Below are 15,100 nucleotides of genomic sequence, written 5' to 3'. Positions count from 1 at the left end.
TATAAATTTGAGTGTGATGTAAGGATACCATCATGAAAAGCACATTTAATAAAAAAAAACTTTATTATGGTCTTACCTTTACTTATAAATGAAGTCCATGCGCATGTCCTTCTGATCAAAAGCATCGATAACTTGTTTATAGAAGTCTTCCTTATCTTTCTTCAGTTTTAAAAGTCTCTCTGTCTCGATGGAGATCTTCCTTTATTACCTCCTGCTTTGATTGAAAGTCCAGTTTAGAAAACTGTTTTATTTTAGATATCTAATCCTCCATGTTAAAAGTGCAAGCGAGAGGAAAAAATTAACGATCGCTGCTCACTCTTGCTGCTTGTTGTGGTGAATTAGTGAAGTGAATTATATTTATATAGCGCTTTTCTCTAGTGACTCAAAGCGCTTTACATAGTGAAACCCAATATCTAAGTTACATTTAAACCAGTGTGGGTGGCACTGGGAGCAGGGGGGTTAAAGTGTCTTGCCCAAAGACACAACGGCATTGATTGATTGATTGATTGATACTTTTATTAGTAGATTGCACAGTTCAGTACATATTCCGTACAATTGACCACTAAATGGTAACACCCGAATACGTTTTTCAACTTGTTTAAGTCGGGGTCCACGTTAATCAATTCATGGCAGTGACTAAGATGGCGGAAGCGGGAATTGAACCTGCAACACTCAAGTTGCTGGCACGGCCACTCTACCAACCGAGCTAAGTTGTCACTTCTTCTGCAGCCGAGTAGTCGCAAGAAGGATCACTAGCGCCCTCTACCACAAGGAGGCGGGTGTCATTTAATGACTCATATTTGACACACGCAGCTACGGTATATTAATAAAACATCATGCACAAAAGTGCACTCATAGCATGTTTTAAAATGTCTCTGACAATCTTGCACTTTCTGTTTTGGAAATGACATGAATGTTTGTGCCACTGCTTAATAACTGTTTAATAAATACACTTTTAGTTGTGATTTCCTTCTCTGCATGAAAGTTTAAAAGTAGCATATATGAATGCAGTATGAAGAAGAATGTTTGAATGTAGACACATAGAATCATCACACTGCTGTCATTATATGCATCAAGTGTTCATTCCAGGCTAAGGCAAAATATGGAGATATATATGGTGTATCGTGACATGGCCTAAAAATATCGAGATATTAAAAAAAAGGCCATATCGCCCAGCCCTGCATACACAATCTCAGAAGCAAAGGAATGTTCTGTTGATGAATGAATGAGTATCATCCAGAGCCTTATCTATACCACCGAGTCGTTCATTTCTCACTGTCCTTCCCACACTTTTTTTAATTGATAAGTCGTCACAACTTTGCTCGGGGTTCACTCGCCATTTTACTTTTCCCTGCAAGTGCAGCAAATTTTCCGAGGTTCATTAGCTGGAGGAGGCGAGTCTTAGCGGCCACTCATCACTTTTTCATAGGAAGCTATTTTAGAGCGGGAAATTATGTCCACCGCGATTCAAAGAGCATGAGTCAGCCACTTGTCCATCACGGGACTGCAACTCCCAATGGAACTCAGTTCCTGATTCGGACGGCGGATTTTGAACAATAAAATGCAATAACTCATTGTTTTATGATCTCAAAACAACAGAAGGCATAACTGCATCCGAAACTGCAGGTAAGAAAAGGTTCTTTTGAAAGGTCAATTGTCCATGTCGGATATGTTGCATTGCTGCATGAGAGCAAGCCTTGTGTCAGTGGTGCCTGCCTTTTTTGAAAAGAAGACTTGTTTTTGCACCTTGATTATGACAGCATGGGATTTGAGTGTCTCAGCTCCATGTGATTGAATGCAAAAGTATTTTTTACCAGATCTGGGCAATTATTTTGACTCGAGGGCCACATTTAGAGAAAAAAATGTGTACGGGGGCCAGGGTATCTATTTTTAGGAACACTAATACAAAACCTCACAATAATGTCTGAGTGAATGCTAAAAACGTTACGACAGACCGCCTTAAAAAACAATGGAAATTTACATTTTTCTATGAAGGATAAAACACTGAATATTGACAAAATATGAATGTCACCACCCCTTTCCATCGACATATCTTACAATCAAGTGAAACGTCACAAAAATGCAACAAACAGTGAAATATGAACACGAAGGGTACAAAATAAACACACTTACAATCTGATATGTGTGATATATCACTAAGCTTTAGAACTTTGTTGTGAAAATCTCCCTCCGCGTCTGTGATAAAGCTTCCCGCCCACACTGCTTGGTGCCTCGACTGAGCTGCTGTGACGTAGATTATTACCATAGTTACTCTTTACAAACCCCATTTCCATATGAGTTGGGAAATTGTGTTGTACAATGATTTGCAAATCCTTTTCAACCCATATTCAATTGAATATGCTACAAAGACAACATATTTGATGTTCAAACTGATAAACTTTTTTTTGTGTGCAAATAATCATTAACTTTAGAATTTGATGCCAGCAACACGTGACAAAGAGGTTGGAAAAGGTGGCAGAAAATACTGATAAAGTTAAGGAATGCTCATCAAACACTTATTTGGAACATCCCACAGGTGTGCAGGGTAATTGGGAACAAGTGGGTGCCATGATTGGGTATAAAAACAGCCTCCCAAAAAGGATGAGGCAAGGTACACCCCTTTTGTCCACAACTGCGTGAGCAAATAGTCAAACAGTTTAAGAACAACGTTTCTCAAAGTGCAATTGCAAGAAATTTAGGGATTTCAACATCTACACTCCATAATATCATCAAAAGGTTCAGAGAATCTGGAGAAATCCCTCCACGTAAGCGGCATGGCCGGAAACCAACATTGAATGACAGTGACCTTCCATCCCTCAGACGGCACTGTATCAAAAACCGACATCAATCTCTAAAGGATTATCACCACATGGACTCAGGAACACTTCATAAACCACTGTCACTAAATACAGTTGGTCACACTAGTGCAAGTTAAAACTCTACTATGCAAAGCGAAAGCCATTTATCAACAACATCCAGAACGCGGCCGGCTTCTCTGGGCCCGAGATCATCTAAGATTGACTGATGCAAAATGGAAAAGTGTTCTGTGGTCTGACGAGTCCACATTTCAAATTGCTTTTGGAAATATTCGACATTTTGTCATCCGGACCAAAGGGGAAGTGAACCATCTGGGCTGTTATAGGCCCAAAGTTGAAAAGCCAGCATCTGTGATGGTATGGGGGTGCATTAGTGCCCAAGACATGGGTAACTTACACATCTGTGAAGGCACCATTAATGCTGAAAGGTACATACAGGTTTTGGAGCAACATGTGCTGCCATCTAAACGCCGTCTTTTTCATGGACGCCCCTGCTTATTTCAGCAAGACAATGCCAAGCCACATTTAGTACGTGTTCCAACAGCGTGGCTTCGTAAAAAAAAGAGTGCGGGTACTTTCCTGGCCCGCCTGCAGTCCAGACCTGTCTCCCATGGAAAATGTGTGGCGCAATATGAAGCGTAAAATAGGACAGCGGAGACCCCGGACTGTTGAATGACTGAAACTCTACATAAAACAAGAATGGGAAAGAATTCCACTTTCAAAGCTTCAAAAATTAGTTTCCTCAGTTCCCAAACGTTTGATTGTTGTTAAAAGAAAACGTGATGTAACACAGTGATGAACATGCCCTTTCCCAACTACTTTGGCACGTGTTGCAGCCATGAAATTCTAAGTTAATTATTATTTGCAAAAAAATAAAGTTTATGAGTTTGAACATCAAATATGTTGTCTTTGTAGCATATTCAACTGAATATGGGTTGAAAAGGATTTGCAAATCATTGTATTCTGTTTATATTTACATCTAACACAATTTCCCAACTCGTATGGAAACGGGGTTTGTAGATGACCATAGTAACTAAGTAGATGACCATAGTAACTAAGTAGATGACCATAGTAACTAAGTAGATGACCATAATAACTAAGTAGATGACCATAGTAACTAAGTAGATGACCATAGTAACTAAGTACATGACCATAGTAACTAAGTAGATGACCATAGTAATTAAGTAGATGACCATAGTAACTAAGTAGATGCCCATAGTAACTAAGTACATGACCATAGTAACTAAGTACATGACCATAGTAACTAAGTAGATGACCATAGTAACTAAGTAGATGACCATAGTAACTAAGTAGATGACCATAGTAATTAAGTAGATGACCATAGTAATTAAGTAGATGACCATAGTAACTAAGTAGATGACCATAGTAACTAAGTAGATGACCATAGTAACTAAGTATATGACCATAGTAACTAATTCGATGACCCTAACTAAGTAGACGACCATAGTAACTAAGTAGATGACCATAGTAACTAAGTAGATGAACATAGTAACTAAGTAGATGACCATAGTAACTAAGTAGATGACCATAGTAACTAAGTACATGACCATAGTAACTAAGTAGATGAACATAGTAACTAAGTAGATGACCATAGTAACTAAGTACATGACCATAGTAACTAAGTAGATGAACATAGTAACTAAGTAGATGACCATAGTAACTAAGTACATGACCATAGTAACTAAGTAGATGACCATAGTAACTAAGTAGATGACCATAGTAACTAAGTAGATGACCATAGTAACTAAGTAGATGACCATAGTAACTAATTAGATGACCATAGTAACTAAGTAGATGACCATAGTAATTAAGTAGATGACCATAGTAATTAAGTAGATGACCATAGTAACTAAGTAGATGACCATAGTAACTAAGTAGATGACCATAGTAACTAAGTAGATGACCATAGTAACTAAGTAGATGACCATAGTAACTAAGTATATGACCATAGTAACTAATTAGATGACCATAACTAAGTAGACGACCATAGTAACTAAGTAGACGACCATAGTAACTAAGTAGACGACCATAGTAACTAAGTAGATGAACATAGTAACTAAGTAGATGACCATAGTAACTAAGTAGATGACCATAGTAACTAAGTACATGACCATAGTACCTAAGTACATTACCATAGTAACTAAGTAGATGAACATAGTAACTAAGTAGATGACCATAGTAACTAAGTACATGACCATAGTAACTAAGTAGATGAACATAGTAACTAAGTAGATGACCATAGTAACTAAGTACATGACCATAGTAACTAAGTAGATGACCATAGTAACTAAGTACATGACCATAGTAACTAAGTAGATGAACATAGTAACTAAGTACATGACCATAGTAACTAAGTAGATGAACATAGTAACTAAGTAGACGACCATAGTAACTAAGTAGATGAACATAGTAACTAAGTAGATGACCATAGTAACTAAGTACATGACCATAGTAACTAAGTATATGACCATAGTACCTAAGTACATGACCATAGTAACTAAGTAGATGAACATAGTAACTAAGTAGATGACCATAGTAACTAAGTACATGACCATAGTAACTAAGTAGATGAACATAGTAACTAAGTAGATGACCATAGTAACTAAGTACATGACCATAGTAACTAGATGAACATAGTAACTAAGTAGATGACCATAGTAACTAAGTACATGACCATAGTAACTAAGTAGATGAACATAGTAACTAAGTAGATGACCATAGTAACTAAGTACATGACCATAGTAACTAAGTAGATGAACATAGTAACTAAGTAGATGACCATAGTAACTAAGTACATGACCATAGTAACTAAGTAGATGAACATAGTAACTAAGTAGATGACCATAGTAACTAAGTAGATGAACATAGTAACTAAGTAGATGACCATAGTAACTAAGTAGATGACCATAGTAACTAAGTAGATGACCATAGTAACTAAGTACATGACCATAGTACCTAAGTACATGACCATAGTAACTAAGTACATGACCATAGTAACTAAGTAGATGACCATAGTAACTAAGTAGATGAACATAGTAACTAAGTAGATGACCATAGTAACTAAGTACATGACCATAGTAACTAAGTAGATGAACATAGTAACTAAGTAGATGACCATAGTAACTAAGTACATGACCATAGTAACTAAGTAGATGAACATAGTAACTAAGTAGATGACCATAGTAACTAAGTACATGACCATAGTAACTAAGTAGACGACCATAGTAACTAGTTTATCATCCAAAAGCGCAGAGTCCAAGCATGAAAAGACTTAGTATAGTTGAAGACTTACGGTCATTAGAAAACATGAGTGCACATCATAATGGCAGCTACATGTTCCATCTTAAAGATCTAAAAAAATATTTAGGAATGTCCGGCGGGCCAGATTGAAAAGCTTGTGGCCCCGGGCCTTACTTTGCCCAGATCTGGTTTCTACGGTGATTAATTATTGCATTGTTTGAATCGGTTTAGGTCGCCAGCGTCAAATGTGCAAGTTATTTGAGTCAAACTGAGTTTGCAGCACACCCCTTCAGTGACCTGAAACACTGTAAAACACTTTACACACTGCTGCAGTGCTCCTGCTGCACCGCGGTGTCATGTTTCTGCCAGATTACAACATTATTCCCCTCCAGAAGAATGTAGGACATCCCCACAGGCCAGACACAACTTGATTTACATGGTGTGCTCCTCAATGACAGCTTTTTGCGAATGTCTTACGGATTATGCGATTCATATAACAGGCGTTATAGCATGATTCACTGCGATTTTGGCTGAAATTCAATCTGTCCGCCCAACATTTTTAAACTACTGGAAATCTATACAGTGACCTTGGGAGTGTTGTTGTTTTGATTCTGAGCGTCACACTGAGAGAAATCAAATTTGAGAAGTTAATCGTTGAATATGTGTGCTCTTCTTTTGCATGTTTAGATCTGCCAGCAAAGTAGCAGTGAATGAGAAGAAGCAGCAGCAGCCGAGCAGCACCATGAGTGAGACCTCCAACAACGCAGGCGGCTCGGACTGCGCCGCCGACCGAGCCAGCCCCGCCGTGAGAGTGAGTAGCACGCCAGGAATGAGTCCCTATACAGTGCAGCACTAATGCTTTTTTTGTCCATCCTACTTTTTGTATGATTCGATTTTCAAAAGAAAATAGCCCCGGTTTTTATATACCATATTTTCCGGGCCATATGGCATTTTTGTAATATCTCGATATTTCTAGGCCATGTCACGATATAGCATATATATCTCCATATCTTGCCTTAGCCTTGAATGAACACTTGATGCATATAATGACAGCAGTGTGATGATTCTATGTGTCTACATTCAAACATTCTTCTTCATACTGCATTCATATATGCTACTTTTAAACATTCATGCAGAGAGGGAAATCACAACTAAAAGTGTATTTATGAAACAGTTATTAAGCAGTGGCACAAACATTCATGTCATTTCCAAAACAGAAAGTGCAAGATTGTCAGAGACATTTTAAAACAAGCTATGAGTGCACTTTTGTGCATGATGTCACTAAGATGACATATCAAAACAACACTAAATTAAAGGGCATTTTTTGTACAGAACGCCACTACAATAGTTTAAAACAAATAAAGTGCACTTTTGTGCATGATGTCACACAAGATATTTCAATAATGTCAAATAAAAATGAGCTGCATAATAGGAAATCAAATAGTGTATGTCCTTCACTATGTGGTAGGTTCCTGCGGACGTTATCTTTTTGTTGTTGACTATTATTTTCATACAGTGTTGATGTGGAAATGGTTGCCTCGGCATTTTGTTGGTGCGGCACCGAATGGAGATGTTGACATGCGGAGTAAGCACTCTTCATTCTTTAGCAGGTGTTTTTTCAAATGATGCTACATATTAGCATTAATGCTACTTTTTGTACCAACGCTTTAGCCCCACACTTGACAAATTACGGTTGTCTGTTCGACATATTCCCGCTTGAAGCCAAACCCCCGCCAGACGATGGACCCCCTGCTGTTTTTTCTGGGAATGAATTCTTCCTTCATTTGTTATCAGATTTTCACCTTCTTTCTCTCGTATTACCACTCGAATCACAGCTAACATTACCCATGCTGCTACCTCTCTGCCCAGTGAGTGCGTATACGTATGTGACGTATGTAAGAAGGTGCGCCTGCTTGTCTGTGAGGAGAGACAACAAAAAGTGAGAAGAGCCTGTAGTGTAATGCCCGCAGCTAAAAGCAACTGCGTGAGAACATATACTCCAATATCACGATATAGTCATTTTCTATATCGCACAGAGACAAACCCGCGATATATCGAGTATATCGCTATATCGCCCACCCCTACATAGAAACCCACGGGATTAAAAGGCGCATTGCCAATGAGCAGGTTTAGTCAGGTCTATTTTCACAAAAAAGGCTAACCGGATTATAAGGCGCATTAACCCTTCTATTATGTTGAGGGTCAATTTGACCCAATTCAGTTTTTGTGTTTATCAAAGTATTGGTTATCCTTTCTTTCTCTTGATGAAATTTGGTGACTTTTCCTCATCTAGGGTTGTGAACTGGTGTGTAAAATCTGGACACTTTGTTGTTTAGTGGAATGTCTTGCATAGTTTGTATACAAATATGATGTTGCGGGTCATTTTGACCCAGGCGCTTTAATGTGGGTAAATAGCCAAAATAAACAAGTCTCTTTGATGTACTTTTTACTTTGATGTACAATTGTTTGTATTTTGATTGCCTCTGAGACCCAGAGCCAGGCGTGTGAAGAGAGGGAACTTTGTCACACTTGTCCTTGTCACTGTTCTCATGTCATCTCTTTGACAAACTCACCAAAAATGAGCTCCAGAAGGATGACATCTGGGGAGACAAGGACGAGTGTGAGAAAGTTCCCTCTCTTCACACACCTGGCTCTGGGTCTCAGAGACAATCAAAATACAAACAATTGTACATCAAAGTAAAAAGTACATCAAGGAGACATGTTTATTTTTGGATCTGAACAGCTATTTACCCACATTAAAGTGCCTGGGTCAAAATGACCCGCAACATCATCTTTTTATACAAACTCTGCACAAACATTCCACTACATAACAAAGTGTCCAGATTTACACACCAATTCATGACCCTAGATTAGGAAAAGTCACCAGATTTCAGCAAGAAAAAGAAAGGATAACCAGTACTTTGATCAACACAAAAACTGAAATGGGTCAAATTTACCCTTAACATAATACAATTGGAAAAATGTATTGTATGTCACTTTTCTAAATGTTTATATAACATAAAATACAATTGTTATTGGTTTAACCTGTTTTCTTGACTGTTTTGAGTGCATTTACACAGTGCGGGTCAAAACGACCCGCAACATAATCAATGTCATTTTTTCCAACATAATACAAGGGTTAAAGAAATAATTTTATTAGTTTTTTTTTTCTAAATATAAACACTACCTTGTGGTCTACATAACATGTAATGGTGGTTCTTTGGTCAAATGTTGCATTGATGATGTTTTACAGATCATTTTCAAGCCGCTTTCTGACAGTCGCTTCAGGATGCGCCGTTTTGTGGGCGGTCTTATTTACGTGGCTCACCATCGACAGCGTCTTCTCCCCGTCATCTTTGTTGTAGCGGTGTAGCGTGCAAGGACGGGAGTGGAAGAAGTGTCAAAAGATGGAGCTTACTGTTTTAATGACATTTACACTACATAACGGAGCAGTATCTTCTCATCCGTGGCTCACCAGTGCAACAAGGCCGGAAATGTGTACCGTGATAAACGTCCAACCAGAACTCTCTAATAACTAATGTTCCTTGGGTGAATAATAAAACTCACTACACCGGTATGTTTTAGCGCTTTCATGGGAATAAGTAAGAAATGTACACTACTTTATATTAGAAGGAATGTCCTATAACAAGAAGATAGAGAAAAAAAAGAAGCTTATCGGCTACGGCTCACCAAAGTCATACTAAAACATAGATTATTGACCGCCGTGTTTAATGTTCTATACTTTCAATGCAACATGTACAATTTTGGTGGTGTTTCCTTGAGTCATATTGCAGTCTACACGTATCTCTTGTGTGTGACTGCCATCTAGTGGTCGCACTTATCATTTCACCATGTACCAAATGCGTATACCGCGTGGGACGGTATAGCTCGGTTGGTAGAGCGGCCGTGCCAGCAACTTGAGGGTTGCAGGTTCGATCCCCGCTTCCGCCATCCTAGTCACTGCCGTTGTGTCCTTGGGCAAGACACTTTACCCACCTGCTCCCAGTGCCACCCACACTGGTTTATATGTAACTTAGATATTGGGTTTCACTATGTAAAGCGCTTTGAGTCACTAGAGAAAAGCGCTATATAAATACAATTCACTTCACTTCACTACCAAATAAAATAGCTTCAACCAAAATCATTCCATACATTACTCACACTGGGTTATAAGGCGCACTGTCGAGTTTTGAGAAAATGAAAGGATTTCACGTGCGCCTAATAGTCCGAAAAATACGGTACTGTTTCGTTTAGCATTTGACAAAAACAAAACTACTGTCTACAGAATCGAGGGCCTAAACCAAGAATGTTTGTGGCTCAGTTTTTGCTCTTTTTTTCATTAAATACGACTGCAAAACAAGTCACCGTCGAGCCAAAGGAAGTTGCGAGTCCCAAACATCTATGAATTCAAATTAAGACGTCTTAAGTGTGGTCCCTCTGAGCTCTTTGCCGTTTTCACCCACGCAAAAATGTTCAATAAAGTCAAAATGCTGGTTTATTTGGTTCATTCCTGTTTTCTATGTATTCCGCATTGTTTTCTGCATGGAAAACTCTTAATTCTTCCCTTAGAAATAAAAATGTATTCATATTTTTGGGCATCTGGAATGCATGGTTTTAAGATTTGCATGATTTTCTTCATACAAGCTCTGCTTGTTCCTACTCCTTGTCGAACATGTTTGAAAGACAAACTGGAAATTGTGATGTAACATGTCGTATGCTTGCATGTTCCAAATAAACTCTAACTCATACGAAACAATGTATTCGGTTTTTTGTACTTAGCAGTCTTTGTTAGAGGTTTTGGAACGAAAACAAACTAATATACTACTCTAATGCAACTGTTTAAAAAGGCCAACAGACTAACTCACGTTTTACTGTAACGTTTAGAAAATGACTTCATTGTGATTTTGACATTATTTGTTAACATATTCATTTGCATTTGTAGGCACCAAGACCTGCTAAAAAACTCCATAATTTTGGGAAGAGATCCAACTCCATCAGGAGGAATCCCGGTGCTCCAGTTATTAGGAAGAACTGGCTTTATAAGCAGGTAAGCAAAGCTATATTTTTATACGCACCAGCGATGATCTCGAAGGTTTTATATGACTCGGCAATGGATAAAAACAAATAATTAAAAGTGATTGGCCTTGGGTCGTGTTTTTAATTTGTTATTGCTCATTAGAAAAAATGGAAGATGTAGGACTGTTAAAGGCCTACTGAAATGAGATGTTCTTATTTAAACGGGGATAGCAGGTCCATTCTATGTGTCATACTTCATCATTTCGCGATATTGCCATATTTTTACTGAAAGGATTTAGTAGAGAACATCCACGATAAAGTTCAAAAATTTTGGTCGGAAGTAGCAGACGATGTGCGCGTGGCGTCACGGGTTGTGGAGCTCCTCACATCCGAACATTGTTTACAATCATGGCCACCAGCAGCTAGAGCGATTCGGACCGAGAAAGCGACGATTTTCCCATTAATTTGAGCGAGGATGGAAGATTCGTGGATGACGACAGTGAGAGTGAAGGACTAGAAAAAAAAAAAAAGACCACAGTGGGAGTGATTCAGATGTTATTACACACATTTACTAGGACATTTCTGGAAAATCCCTTATCTGCTTATTGTGTTACTAGTGTTTTAGTGAGATTATGTGGTCGTACCTGTACAACCTGAAGGTCGGCCCCGCACCTTACTTCAGCACCAGTCGACGGATGGTGGCGATGTCCATTTCTGATGTAGCTTCCCACTTCTCTGTGAGCGCTTTGAGTATCTAACAATAGAAAACCGTGATATAAATCTAATCCATTATTATTATTATTATTATTGCTCTTCGCAAGGGACCCTCTTCGAAACACGATCTTTCGAAATGATTGCTGCATAATTCACTGTACTTTGTGTGTGTGGTCCAATCTCTGTAAAGCTTGACTGTTATCTTCAGCGAGAGCGATTCGGACCAAGAAAGCGACGATTTTCCCATTAATTTGAGCGAGGATGAAAGATTTGTGGATGAGGAAAGTGAGAGTGAAGGACTAGAAAAAGACCACAGTGGGAGTGATTCAGATGTTATTACACACATTTACTAGGATAATTCTGGAAAGTCCCTTATCTGCTTTTTGTGTTACTAGTGTTTTAGTGAGATTATATCAGGGGTCGGGAACCTTTTTTGGTTGAGAGAGCCATACAAGCCAAATATTTTAAAAAGTGTTTCAGTGAGAGCCATATGATATTTTTTTTAAGACTGAATACAACTAAATGAGTATAAATAAGTCTCTTATTCCTTTTAATAACGTTGTTATTCTGAAGCTAACCAACAATAAATAAAATACTTCTTACAATTAATGCGACTTCTTGAACATGTGCGGTAGAAACCGGATGGATGGATTAAAATGCATGAGAATGTTTTATATTTTGAACGTTATTTTTGACACTTATTACCAGCGGAATTATTCATTACTTACCGTGTTAAGCAATGTCAGGTAAGATTTATCTGAGAGCCAGGTGCAGTCATCAAAACAGCCACATCTGGCTCCAGAGCCATAGGTTCCCTACCCCTGGATTATATATTCGTACCTGTACAACCTGAAGGTCGGCCTCGCACCTTTCTTCAGCACTAGTCGACGGGTGGTGGCGATGCCCATCTCTGCCCTTCGCAAGGGACCCTCTTCTAAACACGATATTTCGAAATGATCGCTGCATAATACACTGTACTTTGTGTGTGTGGTCCAATCCAACTGTGTTCGCTTGACCGCTCTGTTCCTTAATAAAGCTTCACCGTCATCTTTCGGGAATGTAAACAATGAAACACCGGTTGTGTTTGTGTTGCTAAAGGCGGCCGCAATACACTGCTTCCCACCTACAGCTTTCTTCTTTGACGTCTCCATTATTCATTGAACAAATTGCAAAAGATTCAGCTACACAGATGTCCAGAATACTGTGGAATTATGCGATAAAAAGAGACGACTTATAGCTGGGAACGGTGCTGGAACAAAATGTCTACAATGCGTGACGTCACGCGCACGCGTCGTCATATCGCAACGTTTTAGCATAGTACTTCGGCGCGAAATTAAAAATTGCAATTTAGTAAACTAAAGCGGCCGTATTGGCATGTGTTGCAATGTTAATATTTCATCATTGATATAAAAACTATCAGACTGTGTGGTCGCTAGTAGTGGCTTTCAGTAGGCCTTTAAGTACTAAAATGATTCAGACACCTTAAGAGTTTTCTCTCTCCCTGCTAGAATTAAGTTCACAGTTATAAGAAGCTTATTTGATGTCATACAGGATTGGATTTCTTTGTCCGGTGTTGCTACTTTGGCAGTTTGAATAGCAATCCTTCCATCAAGACTCCCGCTTACAGCGGCAGGGTGAAAAGGGGATGCTTGGGGCGGCCCTCTGCCAGACAGGACTCTCAGGCTTTCTAAGTGGCAGACTCATTTAGTCTTGATTGCAGCCTCCTTGTCCGTCCTTTCAGCACATGATGGCTTCCTTTGGCAGAGATGCCAGCTGCTGTTTCTTTAGGAGCTCAATGGAGGTTATGGGGATCAAGCAGAAGACATACAATTCTGCTACCAAGAATAAAAGCTGGATTTTTCACTTATTTCCTTGCTTCTTTTGAAACCTAGAGGCTATTGAAGTCCTGTAAGCTTTCAGTTGCTTCATAGGGGACATCTAATGCCTCCCCCAGTGAGGTGACTGAAAGGCCTGCTTCTTTAATTCGGTCTGAACCGAAAAGTGAAGTCTGACCAACCTCATCAAGTACATTCAAGAAACAATTTGACACCAGCTTGTTGAAAACATTGAAAAGTATTCAATTGCCGGGTCGCATATGACGTCACATAGGGGTGGGCGACATGGACTTTTTTAAATATCGCAATATTTTTAGGCCATATCGCGATATACGATGTATATCTCGGTATTTTGCCTTAGCCTCGAATGAACACTTGATGCATATAATCATAGCAGTATGATGATTCTATGTGTCTACATTAGGGATGCACCGATTAATCGGTAACCGAATATATTCGGCCGAATATGGCAAAAAAAGCCACATTCGGCCTTCGGTGGAATGAGTTAAGAACAAGGCCGAATAGTGGCGTGTGACGCAATTTTTTGACGCGGTGATGCAATCAACCAAGGTGCAGTGACACGGTGACGTTGGGATATGTTGTGTACCTGTATAAGTGTATGAGGTTACAAGCACACACTTATTGAGATTTAGTGGGTCCTCTGTTTACATTATTAGCCTGTTGTGTAGGCTACCTGTATAAGTGTATGAGGTTACAAGCACACACTTATTGAGATTTAGTGGGTCCTCTGTTTACATTATTAGCCTGTTGTGTAGGCTACCTGTATAAGTGTATGAGGTTACAAGCACACACTTAATTGAGATTTACTTAAGCCTTCTGTTTACATTATTAGCATATCTACTGTAGCTAAGCAGACTTTTGGCAAAAGGACAATAATTCATTTGTTGTGGGTTTATCCACTTTAATGCACTTTTTTTTTTTTTTTTTGGAATGCATGTTTTGTTTGAAGGCCTAATATAAATGAAAAACTGTGCTTTTTTTAAAAGCAAAGACTACTGGAATATTAAAAAAATGTCAATATTCAATAAAAATGACTTTATTTGAAAAACATGTCTAAATATTTATTCTAGGCTATTTATGCAATATTAAAAAAAATTCTGAAAAACTGCATTCATTATTTGGTATTCGGCCTTCGACCAAGCGTTTAAATTTTATTCGGCTTCGGCCACAAATTTTCATTTCGGTGCATCCCTAGTCTACATTCAAACATTCTTCTTCATACTGCATTCATATATGCTACTTTTAAACTTTCATGCAGAGAGGGAAATCACAACTAAGTCAATTTTCCAAAACGTATTTATTAAAATTATTAGCAGGTGACTTTTCAAATGATGCTACGTATTAGCAGTAATGCTACTTTTGGTAGCAAGGCTTGTGCCCCACACTTGACAAATTAAAGTTATCTATTCGACATATTCGCACTTGAAGCTAACCACC

General features: G+C 38.7%; 1 protein-coding gene across 5 annotated transcripts in view; it reads left to right on the top strand.

Annotated features, from left to right (window-relative positions):
• The window catches only part of LOC133563533 (pleckstrin homology domain-containing family A member 5-like), a 323,705-nt gene that overhangs the window by 199,255 nt on the left and 109,350 nt on the right, over positions 1 to 15,100 (top strand). For all 5 annotated transcript variants that reach the window (XM_061917704.1, XM_061917702.1, XM_061917701.1 and 2 more), the window contains exons 5-6: positions 6,765 to 6,888; positions 11,020 to 11,124. In XM_061917704.1, the coding sequence (XP_061773688.1) occupies positions 6,765 to 6,888; positions 11,020 to 11,124 (229 nt within the window). The remainder of the gene's footprint in view (positions 1 to 6,764; positions 6,889 to 11,019; positions 11,125 to 15,100) is intronic.

Source organism: Nerophis ophidion, linkage group LG12 (assembly GCF_033978795.1).
Source record: "Nerophis ophidion isolate RoL-2023_Sa linkage group LG12, RoL_Noph_v1.0, whole genome shotgun sequence".
Taxonomy (NCBI): domain Eukaryota; kingdom Metazoa; phylum Chordata; class Actinopteri; order Syngnathiformes; family Syngnathidae; genus Nerophis; species Nerophis ophidion.
Note: the sequence above shows the minus strand (reverse complement) of the source record. Positions and strands in the feature narration are given on the sequence as shown.